The 20,268-nt window shown below is 36.9% G+C and overlaps 1 protein-coding gene across 1 annotated transcript in view; it reads left to right on the forward strand.

Annotated features, from left to right (window-relative positions):
* Positions 1–483: 483 nt before the first annotated feature.
* The window catches only part of eif2b3 (eukaryotic translation initiation factor 2B, subunit 3 gamma), a 35,581-nt gene continuing 15,796 nt past the window's right edge, over positions 484–20,268 (forward strand). The window contains exons 1-5 of the mRNA XM_037681324.1: positions 484–775; positions 2,835–3,000; positions 5,134–5,291; positions 13,894–14,053; positions 14,212–14,323. Coding sequence (XP_037537252.1) covers positions 2,853–3,000; positions 5,134–5,291; positions 13,894–14,053; positions 14,212–14,323 — 578 coding nt within the window. The 5' untranslated portion in view covers positions 484–775; positions 2,835–2,852. The remainder of the gene's footprint in view (positions 776–2,834; positions 3,001–5,133; positions 5,292–13,893; positions 14,054–14,211; positions 14,324–20,268) is intronic.

Consider the following 20,268-nt stretch of genomic DNA (forward strand, 5'->3'; position numbering starts at 1 on the left):
AGTGGTCACTAACATATTTTCATAAATTTGTGAACATTGTTTGAGATAAAAAGGTCTATTGTGTACATAAAAAGGTCTTAGATCTTTAAGTTCAGCTCATGAAAAACAGGGCAAAAAGTGTTGCTTTTTGTTTTTGTATTTTTGTTATAAATATATATATGTTTAAATGTTGGCTTTTTTTAAATGTATTATTATTTTATTTATTTATTTATTTTAAGATTGTTTCATTTATATTTGTACTATTCCTTTTCTTTTTTTTTTTTTTTCTTTTCTGGTTATTGTCAAAATGGATTGATAACTGTTATCGTGCTACATTACAGTCTGTCTCTCAATCCATTTTATTTTATTTTATTTTTGTTTGTTTATAGTTTTCGTTTGAGCGTGTGTCTGTAAGGTTTCCAGCATAGCGCAGTTCACATCTAGCATCTTTTTTTTGGTCGGAACCTTTTTCACAGTCGCTCGTTTTCTTTACGAACCGTTTTCACCAAACACACCCAGATCTCATCATTTTAATGCTAGCCGCTAGCTTCTTGTTATGCCGTTCTTGTAAAATAAATTAGGTGCTAACAATTTTTTTAACCAACACTTCGCAGCTTATCTTTTTACCTTTCAAAAAAGTACTCGGTTAGGTTTGAGCTGTTTCTGGAACAGCAGCGTCGCGTTTGGCTTTGTGCTAATAGTTAGCCAAGTGCTAACTACAGCGACATCAACTAACTTGCATGCGACGGCCAGCGCTGTCATTTACAGGCAGCTGGAATCAAGGAGACTGTGACAGGTAACAAAAGAATGACTTATTTAAATGTCTGGCGTTTTACTCTTCCTAGCTACTTTTGTAAGCCATTATGCCTGTTCAATCAGCGAGTTGAGGTTAACAGTGTGGTAGATACAGCTTAATCCATGATTTGTTGTTTGTTCGCCTCTCTTAAATTTTACATCTTGCAGAAAGTGTATGTGCAAACACAGACCTTATTCTTCCCATCATCCTAGTGAAGTCAGGTGTGTTATGATAGTCTGAACACTGACTGACAGAAGCGTATGTTGTGATTTTCTGCACAAAAAAATCGTATAAACTTTGTACGTTTTTCAAGTTGTACCTATTGGTCATCAGGATCTAGCCTGTCAAAAATTAAATGGTTAAAATGTAACAATTTATAAAGTTACCTAAAACGTTTTTAAATGTTCATAATCAGTCCATAGTCACTTACTAGTTGCTTAAAAATAGACAAAATGAGCGTAATTTTAATCATGTAATGCAGATGTTTTCAATAAAATTACTCTTTTTTTTTTTTTTTTTTTAACCTTAAGGTTTAAGCTGTTGTAAAAACAAAATAACAGCATTAATTATTACAAATTGACTACATTTTGCATTGAAGAGAAAATTTGAAATGTTTTTCCCTAGCAGATAAGTTTGTTCACCAAAGGTCTGGAGTGCAGTGCATTATTGAGCATTATTATTTTATTAACCTTTATTTAATCAGGCAAATCTCATTTATATCACAGATCTCTTTTGCAAGGGAGGCCTGGGCCTGAAGTCAGCCTAACATGCATGTGTTTGGTCTGTGGGAGGAAACCGGGGTACCCGGAGAAAACCCACGCAAGTACGAGAAGAACATGCAAACTCCACACAGAAAGACCCCAGGTCCAACCGGAGATTGAACCCAGGACTTTCTTGCTGTGAGGCAACAGTGCTAACCACTTAGCCGTCGTACTGCCCAAGGTGCAGTGAAGCATTTTGGAGGCGCTTTAGGTTGGATTTCTGTAGATGGAGTTTTGAGTTTTGATCAGAGGCTGCGGTAGCTCGATGGTCAGGTCGTGGTCTTGTAATCCTGAAGTTGCGTGTTCGAGCCCAGGTTGCATCAGGATGGACATCTGGCATAAAACAAATTGCCAAATCTTTCATGCGAGTTCACTCCTTGTGGCACTGGCAACCTCTGAGAAAGGGAGAAGCCTAAAGAAACTTACTCACTATTGATGATGATGAATAATGGTATAATGATGTCCTCAGTGCTGAGAAATACAAGCAGATACCTATCAATAATGCAAAATCATCAGTAACGCATATAGTTGTCCCTAAATATATTTTGTAGCAGGACAGTGCTTCCAAACATACTGGCAGTATTTTTAAGTACTGTTTCTATGACATAAAAAACAAGGAGTCTTGGCTGGAAGTGATGGTATGACCTGCACTGATCTCAACATCATTACATGAGTCTGGAGTTACATGAAGAGACAGAAGGATTTGGACATATATTTAGAAAGATCCACAGAAGATCGTAGCTCTCAGTGGTGTTCGAAACAAGTCTGTGTGGTTTTTCCAAAACAGTCTCAAATGTAACCTTGAAGAATTGATTCAGTTTATAAGACAACCAGATTTTTATGCTTTTGATTGTTTTTACATTTTATGTAAAAAAGGAAAGCAAAATAGAATGTGTTTTGACAGCATTTCTCCCCTATACTTGTTTAACTTTTGCTCCATACTGCATGTTTTCCTTGCATGATGTTGGGGCATGGACATGCACTCCAGAATCCTCCTTTTTTGCATCTCTTTGTTAAACATGTGAAGAACTGGTTTAGGTTGAGAGAAACACTGCACCACAGTCCCAAAACAAACAAACAAAAATATACAGATTAAATTAAATCTGAGCTGTGTATGTAACGTCTCATATGTGGCCTTGTGACCGATTGGTGACCTGTCCAGGGTCCATCTCTTTCTCAATGATCACTGGAGATTGATACCAGCTCTCCCATGACTCCACACAGAAAAGTGTGTAAAAAAAAATGGTTGGATGGATGTCGATCTTTTTTTCTTTAATTTCTCTGCTTTTCTCTTTTAGTCTTTTCCTGCAGAGATCATGGAGCTCCAGGCAGTATTAATGGCAGCTGGAGGTGGTTCTCGTATGACTGATCTAACTTACAACACCCCTAAATGTTTGCTGCCTGTGGGCAACAAACCGCTAATGTGGTATCCCTTGAACCTGTTGGAGAGAGTGGGCTTTGAAGGTGAGATAGAGTGGTAATTATAATAATTATTATTTTGCTACCCTGCCTAAGTTATTACTGGCAGACTTGTGAAAACTTGTACAGAGCACAATAATTTTAACGAGTTTAGAACATCCAATACTTTTTACTCCTATAGATTATATCAACCTTTACCCACAGATGTAAAAGGTGCTTTTATGTACCTGATTAATAATCTTGTGTGTGTGAACTATGTAAACTTGTTTTGTTTTGTTTTCTCCATGGTTATCCGATATCTTAAATGTGCATCACAGAGCACTTTAAAATTGTATAGATTTATTCTGAAAGCCATATCTAATTACACATCCTTCTAAACATCCTTCTAAATCAAGACAAAATGAATATTCAGTGGTGCAAGGATTCGTGTGAGCTGTGTGCCCTCATTGGCAGGAATTAGAGGTGTTAACGGGGCACACGCTCTTGGTTTCCACATAAACTGTGAAGAGGCAAAATGCAGTTTGGAGCTTTATGTGGCCCACTTGAGAAGTCTGGAACATAAAGTGGAAAAATTACCTTTATGAAGAAAACTTTACCTCCCACCAACAAACTTTACCAGCTTGTGTATGTAAATAATTTGTGTTTGAATGTTGGTATCATAGAGATAAAATTATAGCTACAAAAAAATAAGTAACAAAAAGACCAATGTTTCTTAGACACAAATACTGTACTGCATTTTACTGGATATTTTTTGTAACGAAAGAGTTGAAATAATACTGAATTTATAAGACTGGCTGCATCTATTTTGTCTCTTAAATTCCTTTAAAGCACAACTTTTCATTGTTCTTTGACATAGGTTTTTGGTAGAGTACTGTAAAAATCTGCAATCCTGTTGCTACATTTGTGAATATTTTAAGATTTTACCCACTATATGGTCATTTGGCAGGTATAAATGATTATTAAATGTTTACAAAGTCATCTGAAAATACAAAGATGTATTTTTACTGCTTCAAATCTTCTCATCACAAATAGGTGTTGACAACTCCTGATGTACTTCTGAATGGTGGACCAAACAATTCATTACTGTTTTTTGGTATTAAATGTTTCATAGAAGTTTCTGACGAACACTGAAATAAAACAGAAAAAAACACATGCAGTAATTGCACGTTTTAAGAGGTTGTAATTCACGCCAGCTCTCAAGATCAGTTATGTTTGTTCATTATGACAGAAGAGGAAACATAAATAGAGGGGGAGTGGTGGCGCAGAGGTTAGAGAGGTGGGCTTGTGATCCAAAGATCGCCGGTTCACGCCCCGGCCCCGACAACATCAAAATTGTGGGTGGGGTAGGTGAAACACCCACACTTGCCCCCACCCTCATTCGCCCCACTCTGGGCCCATGAGCAAGGTCCTTAACCCCCACCATGTGCTCCCTAAACAGGTCTCTCTTGAAAATGAGTTCTCGTGGCTCAATGAGACTAACCTGTATAAATAAAGGCTAAATGAAAAAAAATAAATAAATAAATCTGCCCCACTAATACTAGAATATTCAGTTCTTTTATTAAACGTATGAACTTAAATCTTGTCCGGTATTTTGTTTGTAGCCCTGCTTTCACTCATGGTTCAGCACGTTATTAGCCATTGTCAGGTGTGCCATTTTTGTCTGGATTTATAGTTCATTTTTTTTTTTTTACAAAAGTCTTTTTATTTCAGAATGCAGCAGGTCCATAAACCTGGGCTTATAAATATAAACTTTTTTATTTTCCAGACCACTGTTCTTGCAGTAAACTGGACTGTTCATTATGAAAGCCTGTAGTTTCTCACTTGTCTAAAGAAAATTAGCTTTCTATATGTAATCATCTTGTGTGGCCAGCAGTTTACTATGGGCTGCCTGCTAGCCAAAGATTTGCAATTAGATTTTACTGGGCTGACACAGCTAGTCTAAGGAAATGCCCAGTAGAAACAAATTTATGTCGACATTGCTAATTAAAACAGACAGACTCAGCTATGTTTTGGATTTGTAAAGTGGTGCCATAATGCTGCCTAATTTACAAAAATGTTAGCTCATAAATAAATTAGTACACAATGTACTGTTTTTAGACTGTTTTTTTTTTTTTTTGTCCCATTTTTAAAAATCTATTTTGTTCATCTAATACATGTTACGTGAATTGTGTTTTCAAGAGGTTATAGTGATCACGACCAAAGAAGTGCAGAAGATGATGAGCACAGACTCTAAAATGAAGCTGGACGTAAAGATGAAGTTGGATGTGGTTTGCATTCAGGAAGATGGTGACATGGGTACTGCTGATGCTCTCAGACACATTCAGCAGAAGATTAAGGTATGGTTAATGTGTTGTATGTACACTTGAGTTGTCTGAGAAACTTCTATGTTGAAATATTGTGATAAACTTATTGTTAGAAGCCTGTCGATGGATATGAATGAGAACCTTAGAGTGGCTTGCAGTTGTTTTGTTTTCCTATCAAAATTAGCCCAGCCTTTAATATTGTAAAAGTAAAGGTATTGCAATTATTTTAAATAAAAGGAAAATGTGCTTTTATAAATTTTAAGATTTGTAGCCACAGCATTAACATGTCAGAGTTTATTCATGTCTCAAACTTCATAGGCTTACGCTGAATTTAAAGATAGTGTTTGTAATGTTGTTGACCTAAAATAGAGGCAATTTTTGACAATGTTGAAAACTTAGCAAGATATTTTTTTCCAGTGTGACTTCAGGCTGTTATATTGTATCTATTAATAGGATTGAAGTCTTAAAAGTTAAACTAATTAATGCAAAACTGGTGCTATAGATTAAAAGGAAAAACACACAAAATGGTTTGATCTAGAATCAACATGTACAACGTAATTTCCAATAAAGGAAAATTAATTGTTTATCAGAATGAACCTTTTGTTCTGTATTAAAAGACTTGAAAGAGAGGGTGTAGTATATTAATAGGACTGAGGTTTTTACAGGTTTATCTTGGTTGTGATACCGAACATGGTGCCATTTTACAGATCACACATATTAGACATGATTATTTATTCAATTGCATCTGATTCATTTGTGACTTGCGATAAACTTTTAAGACAATTTATAAAACTGCAGTTTTTGGCACGTCCCTGTCACCTTTGCTACCCAACATCAGAGGTTACTACTTGGACTAAACAAAAATATATGCTCACTATTTCAAGGTTCAATTTCACATTTTTACTTGGTTCTTGTCCTTTTTAGCTCCACTGTTCTGCTTTCATATGGACTTAAGAGCACGATAGCACATACATGTCCTAAGTGTGTCCTGTTACAGGGCATTTAGCTTCCAATACTTTTGATTTATTGTGTGGACTTATTTGTAAAACCAATCACATCAATAGTAGAAAAACTGCTTTTTTGTTTGATTATATACAGTAGTACGTCGCTACGTCGCGGTTTGTTTTTCGTGGACACACTCTTATTTCAGTTTTTCAAAGTAAGATTGTTTTTCAAAGTAAGATTGGACATGACACACAATGGGCTGAGTGATGATGATCCACACGATCGACATAGAATTTTTATTTAAAATAACTTGTTTAAATTTATTTAGCACCTGTGTGCAGCCCACAGCTGCAGGAGAAGCTTCCTTCTGCCGCATATCATATCTCCACTCTGCAGCGGAGAAGTGGGCATTGCCGAGAGCTCTGGTAGATGGCAGAGAGCAGCTGGTGGCAGAGAGAGGGAAATCATGACATTCTGTGCTCTTTTAGAGCGTTTAGAGTTTAGGAACATTGTTTAGAATATCGCAAGAGTGTGGGAAGGTAAAACACCTTTTATTCAGTGTTTTATTTGAGCCAGATCCTGCCAGAACAATATCTGGGAACTCTCTCATTTTGACCTGGTTTGTTCCGGCAACTGTTTGTTCGAATCTGGCAACTCAAATCCCCGCCCCTAAAAGTCCAAAGTCATTGTGCATTTTTATTTTCAATATTTATTAAAAACACAACAAGAGGAGACATTGCCTAGTCTGTGGAGTGGATATTATGGCTTCAGCGTGGCACACCAGCTCGCGCACACGCCCCTGCCCAACAGAGATGTGGATGGCATGTCTCGATGGGATGAAGTGTCTTCATCTACGTGGCAAGCCAATTGGCCCATTAATAGCCAGACCTGTGGTTAAAGTGGCTATTAATGGGCCACTTGCCATACATTATGCACAGCAGCATCTCCAGACAGCTCTATAGAGCGCGCACGACTGCTGATGTGAACTCACGCATACGTTTAAGACATAATAAATAAAAAAAAGCTTACAGTAAAAAAAATATATTACAAGAGAAATGTTTGATGTGTATTAATCACATTAATCACGTATCAAAACAACAACGCTAATTTGTCAAAATAACAGCGATCAAAATGCCAAAGAGACAGTCCAATTTACTTTCATCAATTAATGGATGGATGGATTTTCCTTAGTTGGACAACCGAGAAGGCAGTCATAATTGAGGTTGGAGCAGCAGGAGCAACAACGCAGGGATGAATTCAGTGAAGAAGAGCTCAGCTCAGAAACATGAAGTGGGGGGTAGGATGCTTGGCAGAATTGGATCTGCTCTATTCACACACAACCTTTTGTTGCTCCTCTCTAAATTAGTTACTGAATGAAGTGTTTACAAATGTAGGTAAATGTAGATGTTTAACAACTTGTTAAGATAGGCTACACCAAAATGCAGGAAATAGCATTTATTTTTTTTTCTAATATTTAAGAGGGAGGAGGACCTACAGGTTCTCTCCACTTCCCCCATGGAATATATATATATATATATATATATATATATATATATATATCCTACTTCGCAGTTTTTCACTTATTCAGGCTTCAGGGTACGGATCCCCCGCGATAAATGAGGGACTACTGTAAATAAAAAAGGTAAGTTCAGTATTTCTAAAAATGTGGGTTATTAGCTTTGCAGCAAGAATTTGGCCATTGATACAGATTATATTGGGGGGGGGGGACCGTTTGATTGTCCTCCACCTGTTTTCTTTATAAAGTTAATTATCTGTTGAAAAACTAGAATGTGTTCTGGTGTTAGAATTTCGGTTGTTTAAATAATTTACTGTGTGCAAAGAAACACAATGAATCTAATCCGTGATCTTTCCCTCCCACAAATGACTGAGGTACAGAAATGTTTCATTGCACCTTTTTTATAACACATGCAAACATTCAGATGCACAAACACACACTCGCCATTTTGGTTGCTATGACCCAAAACTCAGATTTCCAGGCTCCCCTCTGGATCCTGTCTGGTGATCCCACCATCCCACCCCTTATCCACTTCTCTTTAAACAAATGAGGTCATGATTAAAACTTAAACTCCCTGTGCAGCCAGTTTACCCTTTGTACCATTTATTCTCTTGCAGCAGCTTTTCCACATCTGTGTAACATTTGTGTTTAGGTATATTGGGGGGAGGGTGTCCCTTGTATATGCCATGGTTTTGCAGGCCTCTAGTGGACATAATGATGTATTTATGAGGTTTTGTGTCATACCAAGCTGAACTCTTAACAAAAGGAACAGGTTTTTTTTATATATATATTGCTGAAAGTTTTCAGAATGGTAGTTATCTTCTGTGGTTTTACATTTCTGTGATCTTTTCACTTTGAATGTAACATGCATTATTTCAAGGAGGCATGACAAAACAATCATGTCACCACTATGTTTTTAATTCCCACATATGTTTATAATAATTTGCCTATTTTATTTGATGATGTCAACTTACTGGGTATTAAGGTAATGCTATATGAAGCATAACTTGCAAACATGTTATGGCTGATCAAACATTAGAGTGTGACAAACATAAAAAAAAATAAAAATACAGTTTGATCAAAAGAGCGGTGCTCGGTTGTGGCAACTGCAAGTCTATCACCTGCTTATGGTGGCTGTAAAGAAAACATGTTCTGTTCTTGAGTCTGTTCTGAGCTTTTGTAGTAACATGATTGTGTTAACTTGCATTTTTCAGTAGGTCTTTCTTTTTTAATTTTTAATTTTTTACTAAAATACAACTCATTATTTTCAATATCTCTACAGAATGAAACAGAATATGTTTATTATGTCGTACAACAGTCAATAGATCTGTATAAATGTTACAAACTGGAACTTTAAATGCTTTTTAGAACCTGTCTGTACAGATTTTTGCTGTTGTTATTAAAGATTTCCTTGATGGATACTCGGAATATCCACACATACACACCGTTAAACAAGACTAGCTCCTACATGCTCCTATTGAGAGTCGTTCAGTTTAATCCTTCAAGCAGCTCGCTAAGATTAGAGGCATTGAGTTACACGCGCTCACACTCTGTAGAGTGACGAGTGATGAATTGTACCAGTGGCCTGCCAAACCCAAGCAGGGGATCACTTCATCTGTCAAACCGATGCATCAGCTCAGTATAGACACACTGACAGACCTAGTCTTGTCTTTTTTTGTTGTCTTCCTTTTTTGTAAAGACCATCCCATGAGGGGATTTGGTGCAAGCTACCAAACAAAATACTTAAAGGAATCGGTGTACTTTCCGAATGAGCACTGGAGATCATTTCTCTTGACTACTAAAAACAGAGATTACTGGAAGCATATTTTATATTGTTCACTTTTCAAACAGTGAAGTTACACAAAGGTTGACATATGTGCTGATTAATGCTCTGATTTTTCCACAAAATGCCAAACTAGTGAAAGGAGTACTTTACATGAACTTTGTTTACTTTGTATGCCTAAAGCCTTCTTGCCTATCATTCAGGCTTAATTGTTGTGCAGAATGGGTTAGACAGAAGAAGTGAATGTATGGAGCCTCTGAGGCTCAAGACTCACCTTTGGTCTACAAATGTTAGTCAGCTTGTAGGACACAAATGAAAAGGTGAAGAAAGGGAGTCATAAAAGACAGAACTCAATGCTTTTATAACAGGAACACTTCAAATATACAAAATTGTCCTTTTTTTTCTCGTTTTATCAAGTTTACCCCAAACCTTCACTGCCTTCTATCATGCTTTTCTATATTTTTCTAAATAACCATATATTAAAACGGGACAAGTCTTATGCAAATAGTCTAAAAAAAAGCTAATTTCTGAAATTAAATTGAAATAATGTTTTGGACATCCTTTGTTTGGAGAATTTTTATTTCAATATACATTTAGTCAGCCTAAAAGAGATGATTTAACAAATATAATTGTGCCTATTCAAAGAAACTCATGTAATGTGGGTGAAAATTAAAGCTAATAAACATTAAATAACAATGATGAAGATAGTTTTTTTTTTTGTTTGTTTTTTTTTTGTTGTGGCTTAAGACTGTTTGTAGCAGTTTTGGATCATAGCCACTAACCCCTTGGAGAAGTGTGTGTGTGTTTGTGTGTGAATTTATATCAGTGTGTGTGGTCCTGACCTGTCCAGTAATCCTGGCTGTGGAAAGGCCAAAGTGTCTTTGGCTCTCCAGCTGACTCCACTCTGCTGTCGCCTCAGTGTGTGTGCCTGTGTGTGTGGGCTGTATGTAAGCATGTTATTGTCCATTGATGTGTGTGTCTGTGTGTGCATGCATACTTGTGTGCTCTGTTTGTGAACATGTGTGCAAGCTTGTCAGTTTGCGATAGAGGGAGAAGAGAGTTGAAAGATCTTGGTCTCTGTGTCAGTAGATGTTTTGCAGACTCCTTCAGCTTTGCTGAGACTGCTTCCTGTCGCCAGGACCAGTTCAGGATATGATTGAAGTGAACCTACGTCAACTAGATGCCTCTTAATCTCACTGATACTGCTTCTACTCATGCACTCTGAGAACTGCACTGGACTTTGTTTCATCTAATTAAGGAATATTTCCACATCCATATAGGTTCAGTTCTGTGTACAATTGCAACATTTTAATACCCTTTTAAAGTTTTTATCAGGCTTAATATGAGCAGCTTTGTATATGTATTCTAAAATCCAGATATACTGGAACTAAATGTTGGCAATTAGTAAAAATACTTTGAAGTTTGTTTTAAATTTACTTTGATTTTTCCATTATTTCTTTGTCACTAATTTAAAAATATATTAAAACATTAACACATTCTTGACTGTAACATTTAAGGTTTCTGCAGTTTATTTTCTAATTTTTTCCCCCCCAAAGTTTTAACTCATTTAAACATAATGCGCTATACTGTACTTTTATTTTTTAGTATTATTCTTATTTTAAATCTACGTAAATATTGTTTTATATTGTGATTACAATATAAGTTGTGACAAATCCACATTTTCCTCACTAACTCATTTTTCTTTTGTCGTCACTATTATATAAACCAGGTGTGGTCATCAAGGCCAAACAGTCTGAACTGATTTAATACATTTTTAACATGCAGAACATGAATGTATTGTACTTGAAATATAATAGCCCATGAGCTATTGCAGCCCAAGGTTGATTTTTGAAATTTTATACAGCCTTGGTCTTTGTTGAGAGACTAAAGTTTCTTGAAAACCTTCAGATTTCACAAGGCTTTTTTAAAAGAGAAAATACAAACACCAGCAGGACTTTACAGAAAAAAAAAAAAAACCAGAACACGGTAAAATGTATTTGAATGAATGCTAATGTGTAATGACATTTTTGATTTTGTTTGGAGGGGGAAAAAAAAGTCAATTTTGAGTTAGCAGTCTTTTTGCTAATGCACTTTGTTGTCCTTCCTGCTATAGAAAGAGCAAAAACGTCTCTGTCATTAAGGCTGCTGGTGCTAATGGTGGGATTAGTTCACATGCTGACAGCCTTCATCACTGGACAGACATGAAAACACTGATACACAGATGCGGGATGCCCTTATTTGAACACGTACACATGCAGAGGTGCATCGTTAGTAGAGGCCAGTCAAAATACTTGATGAAAACAGTCGTGTTAAAACGGAACAAAGCAATTCACGTTCAAACATTTGATTAAAAACCCTGCATTCAACAAAAAACTAGAGAAATTTCCTGCAAAAATGCAGTGCTTATTGCAGAAGAACTTGCTGAAAAATAGCTTAAAATAGCTAAAAACATGCTGAAATGTAGCTAAAGTACAAGAACAAGCCTAAGTTAGCAGAAGAAAGCAGAAAGAACACATATTTGCTGAATTAAGTTTAAATAAGCAAAACATTGCACAGAAATTAGGAAAGTAGTTTTAAAAAAGCTGAAATTAGTGAAATGTAGCTGAAAAGGCAGAAAAAAGGATAAACTACCAGAAGGAAGCGAAAAGAGCTGAAATGAGCTAAGAAAATGCAGAATTAACTGAAAAAGCCAAAAATAGCATAAAATAGCTAAATAGTAGCTGCAATAGCTGAAACTAGCAGAAATAAGCTGAAAGGAGCATAATAAGCTGAAATTAGCAGAAAGAAGTTAATTATTTAAATTAAATTAAATTCTGTTTATTTATATAGTGCCAAGTAACAACAGAAAGTCATCTCAGGGCACTGAACAGATTCGGCTGAAATTAGCAGAAATTACCACAAAAAACTTGAATTTATCTGAAAACAGCTGAAATTAGCTAAAAGATGCTAAAAAATGTAGCTGAAAAGGTAGAACAAGCTTAAATTAGCAAAAGAAAGCAGAAATAACGTTTGCCCAATTAGGATAAAAGAAGCAGAAATGAGCACAAAGTCGAAATTATCTGAAAAAGTTGAGGAAAAATCAGCTGAAAAGTAGCTAAAAAACAGAAAGAAGCTTAATTTACCTGAAGGAACTGGAGAGAGCACCTTTTTGCTGAATTAGGCTGAAAAAGTTGAAATGTACAACAAATACGGAATTGGCTGAAAAAGCTAAAATAAGCAAAAAACAGCTAAATAGTAGCTGAAATTGCAAAAACTGCTGAACCTTGCAGAAATAAGCTGAAAGGAGCATAACAAGCTGAAATTAGAAAGAAGTTAGAAGCATAAAAATGTTGTTGTTTGTTTAATGGTCCGAACAGCTTCATTTCGCCTGGGCAACACGGCGCCATTCATCCATCCATCGCGGCCAGAGCCACTAGCTCTCTAGCGTTCCTCTGCCTGCCCCAGCTGATTGAGGCGAGTGCGCATGGGAGGACTCGCTGTTGCAGTTCTTAGAAATTTAAAGCATCAAGTCAAAAATTGCATTATGAATATTGGAAAAAAAAGTATGCAAGTCGCTCGGGCGTATAAGTCTGACAAATCTATACAAAAAAAACCCTGTGACTTATACGCTGGAAAATACGGTAGTTACCAGAAAGAATCTGAAAGGTGCACAAAACAACTGGAAAAAAACAGCTGAAATTAGCTGAAAAAATGTTTAAATTTGCACAAGCTGAAAGAAGTTGAACCAGAACAAAATGTGAAAGAAGCAGTAAAAGGTTGTAAACAGATCTAAAGTTTTGAAGGATGTCAAATGAGCTCAATTAATTTTCTTTGAGACAAAAAAAATGACAGAAAAGGCTAAATATTTCAAAAGCTAAAGTTGTACCAATACTAAAAGTCATAGCAAGATTGTCCTGAAAGAGCTGAATGTTTTGATTTATGAATTGTTGAAATGGCTTGAAAACTGCAGGACAAGAATCACGCTGAAAAATGTACGGAAGAAAAATGGATCACAATAGCGTGAATACTTCATGAGCATTCACACCAATATTAGTCTAACAGAAGACGTGACTTATTGCTGGACTGTAGTTTGCATGTTTAAATGGGTGTCATGAATGAGCAAACTTCTTCAAAACTACAGCTTTTCTTCTGACTTCTATTTCATGCATCACTGTGTCTTTGTTCTCATGTACATGTGGGATTGGGTATTACAATTATACACGTTTAAATGTGGCATTTCAAATACATCAAGTACAACAGATGTATAAAATATGTGTAATGAAGCCAGAAAACTCTTAAGTGAAACTGAAATCGCTTCAACCAGATCCCTATCCAAGTGTATCAAATCTTGCAGCAACAAAGTGCAACAAAAAGTCTCACTTCGCTGTTTTTGTCTCAACATTTCTCTGCAGACTGACGTCCTGGTGGTGAGCTGTGACCTAATAACAGATGTGGCGCTTCACGAGGTTGTAGATCTTTTCAGAGCCCACAATGCAACACTGGCCATGTTAATGAGCAAAGCCCATGAATTCACAGAGACAGTTCCGGGTCAGAAGGGCAAAAAAAAGACAGGTAACAAGATAATAAATTATACTGAAGATGATGCTACTATAAATATGATATGACATGCTGTGGCAATGGTGTTCATGTCATATAACAGTGATCTTGTGCATTTTGAACATAGATTTCAGTCCATTTATTAAAGATATATAAATTATATTTTCTACCAGCTGAGCAAAGGGATTTTGTTGGTGTGGATCAATCAGGGAAGAGACTGCTCTTTATGGCCAATGAAGCAGATCTGGAAGACGGACTCTCAATTAGGAAGTCAATCATAAAGAAGTAAGTCCAAAAACATGCAAATAATGCTTTTCTTCTGCAGTGAGACTGGTATAGGTAGTTGTGAACATGAATTGTGTTGATGTCGTTGCTTCTCATTTAAAACAAGCAAAAGATGCATTGGATTGGCAGAGGCTCCTCCTTGAGCTCTTTTTTGACATTTCCACCACTTGAAATTACAATGATCTCAACTACTGTACATATTTTATCATCCGTCCATCCATTACCTTTACCGTACAGCATGTTCCTGTTTCAGGTTCTTATTTGACTTAATGTAGATTAGTGCCTGGAGTTTGACTGAAGGTAAATGTGTTGTTTCCTTACTTCAGCAGAGCAGATGTTTAGGTCTGTAATTAAATTCAGCGTGTTTTGAAGTTCTGTGCTGGGTATACAGGATGTTTTTGGTACAGGAAGAGTACTCTAGGTGGGTTTTTCAGTCCTAAAATGTGCGTATGTGTGAGAGTGGGTGTTTTGGGAGCTCGTAAATATTTCATGGAGCCAAAGCCACTGTAAATTCTGGCCAACAAAAAGGGGGCCAGAGCAGCTGCTCTTATGCTTCCTTGCTCAGGGAACTCTTGGGCCACACTGACACAGATACACGCACGCACATTCTGTCTTTTCTCACAAAGCAGAAATGCTTATATGAACGCACACAGGAACATGTAACACAACCTCAAGGTGGAGAGAAAGCAGTTGCACACTGTCACAGTGTTATGGAAGCACATTGATCATACAGATAAACATTACAGTGAAAAGCTTAAAATTTTAACGTCATCTCTGATCATTTATGCACTCTCTTATGACATATATTTAAAAATATGTCTGACGTAGTTCCTGAAAAGATCCTGGAGTTCTGGTCTTTTTTTTATAATCCACCAGTAGGTTATTTAACAAGATGTTGCTGTTTTGAACATCAGCATTGTCCATCATTTTTTACTCTGGTTACAGAATAAGAAACTTGTTTGTCTTTTGTCTAACGTAAAACTGACATCAGCTGGCACCTCCTAATTGCTTGCACGCATCTTCTGACTCCCTTCTTTTAGTCAAAATTTCCTCCATTATTTCAGCTGTTTCTCCCATGTTATTCGTCCCTCCACACAACCAACCATCTGTTCTTTCATCCCTCCATCTTTGCTCAACCTCAGCCCCTGTGCAATTTTTTCCCCTTTCCTTTTCTATGGTTTCCACATGGCCGAGGTGTGTTGGCTTAAACCGTCTGCACATGTGAGTTTGTTTGACCTGGAAATAGCTTAAACGGTGTGAAAGAACTCCAGCAGAGCCTAGCCTGGTACATTACAGCTCCACCTGTCAGAACAGCTTGAAGGCAGGCTTGGAGGAAAAAGGAACTTTTCATCATATAGATTTAAAATCTGATTTATTCAGTTTAAGCAAATTTGTTGTTCTGTATATTCAAATTGCCTGGTTTTCATACTGTGACACAACATAGGCAATTTATCCGACTAACCGTCTTCAGTCCTGGTCTTTGAAACCACTATCCTTCACGTTTTAGATGTTTCTGTGCTTCAGCACACCTGATGTGAATGAATAAATGACTAACAGGCTTCTGCATAACTTGAAGAGCAGGGAAATGACTAAAACATGTAGGATAGTGGTCCTCAAGGACCAGGGTTGAGGAACACTGATCTAGACACATCAGAGTTTTAAGAAACGGATTGTGTTTTTACTGCATGGACCTTTGGCCTATCAGCCCAGGAGTTAGCTGCTTTTGGTAACAATGATGCTAAAAAATATTTAAGCAAAGACCGAATCAAAACAGGTACCGGTACCTTATGTTATTCCTTCAAACAATTTCTATTGCAAATTACAATAATAAATAACTACTTATATTTATCAGAGCTGCCAATTTACTGCATATGTTGTGATTTTTTTATTTCTTTGTAATGCATATTTTACATAATTAGGTTAAAAACATGCAATACAGTTGTCCCTCGTTTATCGCTGGGGTTCCGTACCCTGCCCCCCACGATAAGTGGAAAAACTGCGAAGTAGGGATACGGTAGTCCAAGTTCAAGTTCAGTAAACTTTGTCATGGCATGTGCCAGGATGCAATCACACTCGTCACCTGTTACTCCCAATCTCCCTCCTTAAATAAAACAATTTAAATACTGTAACATTTTAAATAAACAATTCATGCAGCATGGATTGTTTATTTAAAATGTTCAAGTATTTAAATTTAAATTGTAGAGAAGAGAAGCGCAGCAGGATCATCCCTTCACACTCAGATGCAGCACGGAGCAGAAATGTACTTCTTGATCAAATACACTGTAACAACTGAACATAGAAGTTCTAAAATAATTAAAAATAACTTTTAACACTTTTATATTTTGTGATTATACGATTTTACGATGTGACATACTTTGAATTTTAAAAGACAAAAGTCGATCAGTGCATCTGGACAGCACCTTCACAAAACCAATGCAGCGGGAGAAATGTGTGTGCATGACAGAGAGTGGAAATCATGCCAGGCTTCAGGAGGGAACTTCCCCCTGCACTTGTGGGCTGCACACAGGTGCAAAATAATTTAAAATAATTTATTTTAAATAAGCAATCCATGGCTTATCCATCAATCAGCCAATTGTGTCATATCCAGTCTTACTTTGAAAAACCGCGATATAGCGAATCCGCAAAAAATGAACCGCAAAGTAGCGAGGGACAGGTAAACCGTTTTAAAAACCTTTTGGGCTTTGATAAAGTTACATTCTCAGTATTCATCTGTGCAATATAAAAAATGTACTTTAGATGTTTTGGTCTGAAAAAGAAAACTTTAGGGGCCGTTTACACGGCGCATATTTTGAGTGCATCTGCAGCTTTCTCTCTGCTGTTCTGCTGATCGTTTACACGACACCAGTGGCCCCCCTCTTTGAATCCGGAGGTTTTTCAACCCACCTTCCAGAGTGGAGGTTTTTCGCTGACCCCCCGCTGACAATGTAAACATCTCCCGCTGAGGCTTTGTGTTAAACCACATGCGCACACGCACGTGCGGACAGACGCTATATTTCTATCAACATGGCGGCGGACACACTGCTTTCAGAACCTCGACTGATGGAATATATTTTTAATCTCGTAGTTAATCTACGTCAGATTCCAGGTGCTGTGACCGACATCTGTGTTGGAAGAGACACAATCTGATCCAGTTCTAATGTCGCTGTTAATAGAACGAGGCATGCGCACACGTCGCGCTGCACTATAACATAAATGTGCTAAATAACAGTTTAATAATAATAAACAGTATTTATGTTAGTGTGCGAGATATAATGAAGCTATGAGCTAAATGAAGCTATCTGGACATTATGCAATTCAAATTTAAAATGATGCTAAACATATAGCATGAACACTAAAGTTGAAAATGAAGACATCAGGTTTAATTTTTATTTATTTATTCAACACCACAAACTGTATGTCACGCAAACACTTATAATTAAACTGAACACACTATTAAAACACGTTAACTGAACTCGAATGGATTGAATAAAAGAAGTGATGGGAATTTTAAATAAATAGTTCATCCAACAGCTCTCTTCCACATCCTCCTGCACTGCATCTGGGCCGAGCCTCGTTCAAAACCGGTCCGCCTGGTGGGAGGACAGCTTCTTCTTCTTTCAGGAAAAAATAAAAACTCAGTTGGTTGTTTTGTAACCGAAGTGAACACAAACTAACATTATTAAGAACGTTGATTTACCTGCTGTAAATCAGCTACTGATTATCACGGAGTAAAGTCCGACATCGTCGACTCGGTTCTGGTCCGCTCAGCGACCGGTGTGGAGCTGTTAGACGAAGCGGTCCCGCTTGGCATCAAATCTGTCGACTCTTATCCAAAATCCAGCCAGAATCCAGCTTTAACTTGTTGTTACGTTGTTGTTAGCTGAGCTTTTAGCCCAGAGGAAAACAGCGTGCCGAGGCAACACGCATGTGCATTAGGTGAAGGTACAAAATTCACAGCACCATCTAATGACCCGGCATGGTAACTACAGCGGATTCGGGAGGGTGGGGGGGGGAATCCTCCGGATGCATGTAAACCCAAAATCCGACCGTGTCAACGCAAATCTTTTCCTCGAACATACGAAAAAACCTACGTTTCCCCCCATCGTGTCCGTGTAAATAGGGCCTTAATAAAGCAATTAACAGTCATTCTGCTGCATCTTGCTCATCGTTTATTGTAATGTTTTAGTTGCTTTGAAGAAAGACATGTAATGTGTGTGTTTAAGAGTGAGAGAGCACTAACTTCTCTTTTAGTAGACTTTAGTAGATAGTCATAAATCCTTGGGCCAAGGGTTGAGTCATCCGTGCCTCCTAAGACTTCCAGTTCCTGCTCCTCTTGATGCAGGACTTTACAGCACTTGTAACAACCAGAAATCACATAAAATCAAACGTGAGATGTTCACAGTCCAAAGAATTGAGAAAGTTTTTTAGAGTTGAAGGTATCCTAACAAGTGAGAGGAAATGAGTATCCCCCACATTATCTTATTTGTTCATATACAATTTTTATCATCATATCAAGTAATCTTTTGTGGGCAAACAAGCTAAAATTCCAGTGTTTGCTTCCTGAAAAATCTTTTTTTTTTTTCTGGCAGGGTTGGTTTCGTTTCTTCTTAACACCTAATTTTTAAATGCTCACTGTTAATGTGCAGACATTTTTTTTTATAGTTGTAACATTTATTTCATTGGAACATCCAGAAACCCTCCACATTCTCTTCATGCCTTTTTGCGGCACCTCTTCGCACCTTGAACACACACCTGGCTATAACTGATTTATCTATACCTCAATTCTGCCTTTAGGTGCCAAACTCAGATGTCATATTCTGGGTGTTCTCATAAATTTTACGTTACACTCATTCTACACTCTGACATTCACCTGGGAAACATTTCGGGAATAAATACATTTAACAAACACCTGCTGTGCATGTCTACACATGCATAGGTTTTTATGCTTTTAAATGAAATAGTAATTTTCCGACAAACATACATAATGTTTGAATGAAAATTTCATCATCTGGTTGTAAAAAAATGTGTGCCCATGTGGCAGTCCTTTGGAGTTGCTTTAACTACACTGCAAAGCTGCTATCTTGTGTAGAAGACTAGATGAAATTGAGGATCAAGTTCAAGAACTTATTTTATCAATATTTGAAAAGAAAATGAAAGAACTAAATTTCTATCATCCAGATCAGTGCAAATAAAAATGAACATATATAAGTTGTGGGTTGCTAAAGTGTTTGCAGACATTGTCAATAAACTGAAGGTATTACATTCTGGTTTGTTTATATAATCAGTTTTATGAAGCAGTGTCTTTTTAAGCTTTTTTCCTGATGCATCAGATGCTATACTGACTGGGGTTGGTTCAATCAGATGGTACAGATCCAAACTTTATTTGCAAATAAATTCAATCCATGTATTAAAAATATAATTTATTAACCTTTATTTAACCAGGCAAATCCCATTGAGATCACAGATCTCTCTTGCAAGGGAGGCCTGGGCTTTAAGGCAGCCTAACAAGTCATTCATCCTCTGTTTTTACATTAGTGGTTTTCAGCCTTTAATATAAACAGAACGTAGGGCTGGACAATAATTCAATATCGATATATGTCACAATATACTTTTGTTAGAGAACGGTGATGTGAGTTTTAAGCACATTTTCAATATTTCAATATGATTACAGCGTTTCACTTAGGGATGCACCGATCCCCTTTTTTTAAATTTTTTTTTTACTTCCGATCCGATCCCAATACCTAAATCTAAATATTGGCCGATACGATCCAGTTCCGATATCATCATCGTCATTGATTTTACGAGGCTGTAATAATCTCCTCTCAAGTACAATTTGTACAAATATATGCATGTATGTCCAATAAGGCAACTTGAGGTAAGTTTTTGTTTAATAAGCTTTTAAAGTTAGAATTAAATTCTGCAAACACAAAACATGTTTTTTTTTT

The sequence above is a fragment of the Nematolebias whitei genome, chromosome 9 (assembly GCF_014905685.2).
Source record: "Nematolebias whitei isolate Nwh7 chromosome 9, NemWhi1, whole genome shotgun sequence".
Lineage (NCBI taxonomy): Eukaryota > Metazoa > Chordata > Actinopteri > Cyprinodontiformes > Rivulidae > Nematolebias > Nematolebias whitei.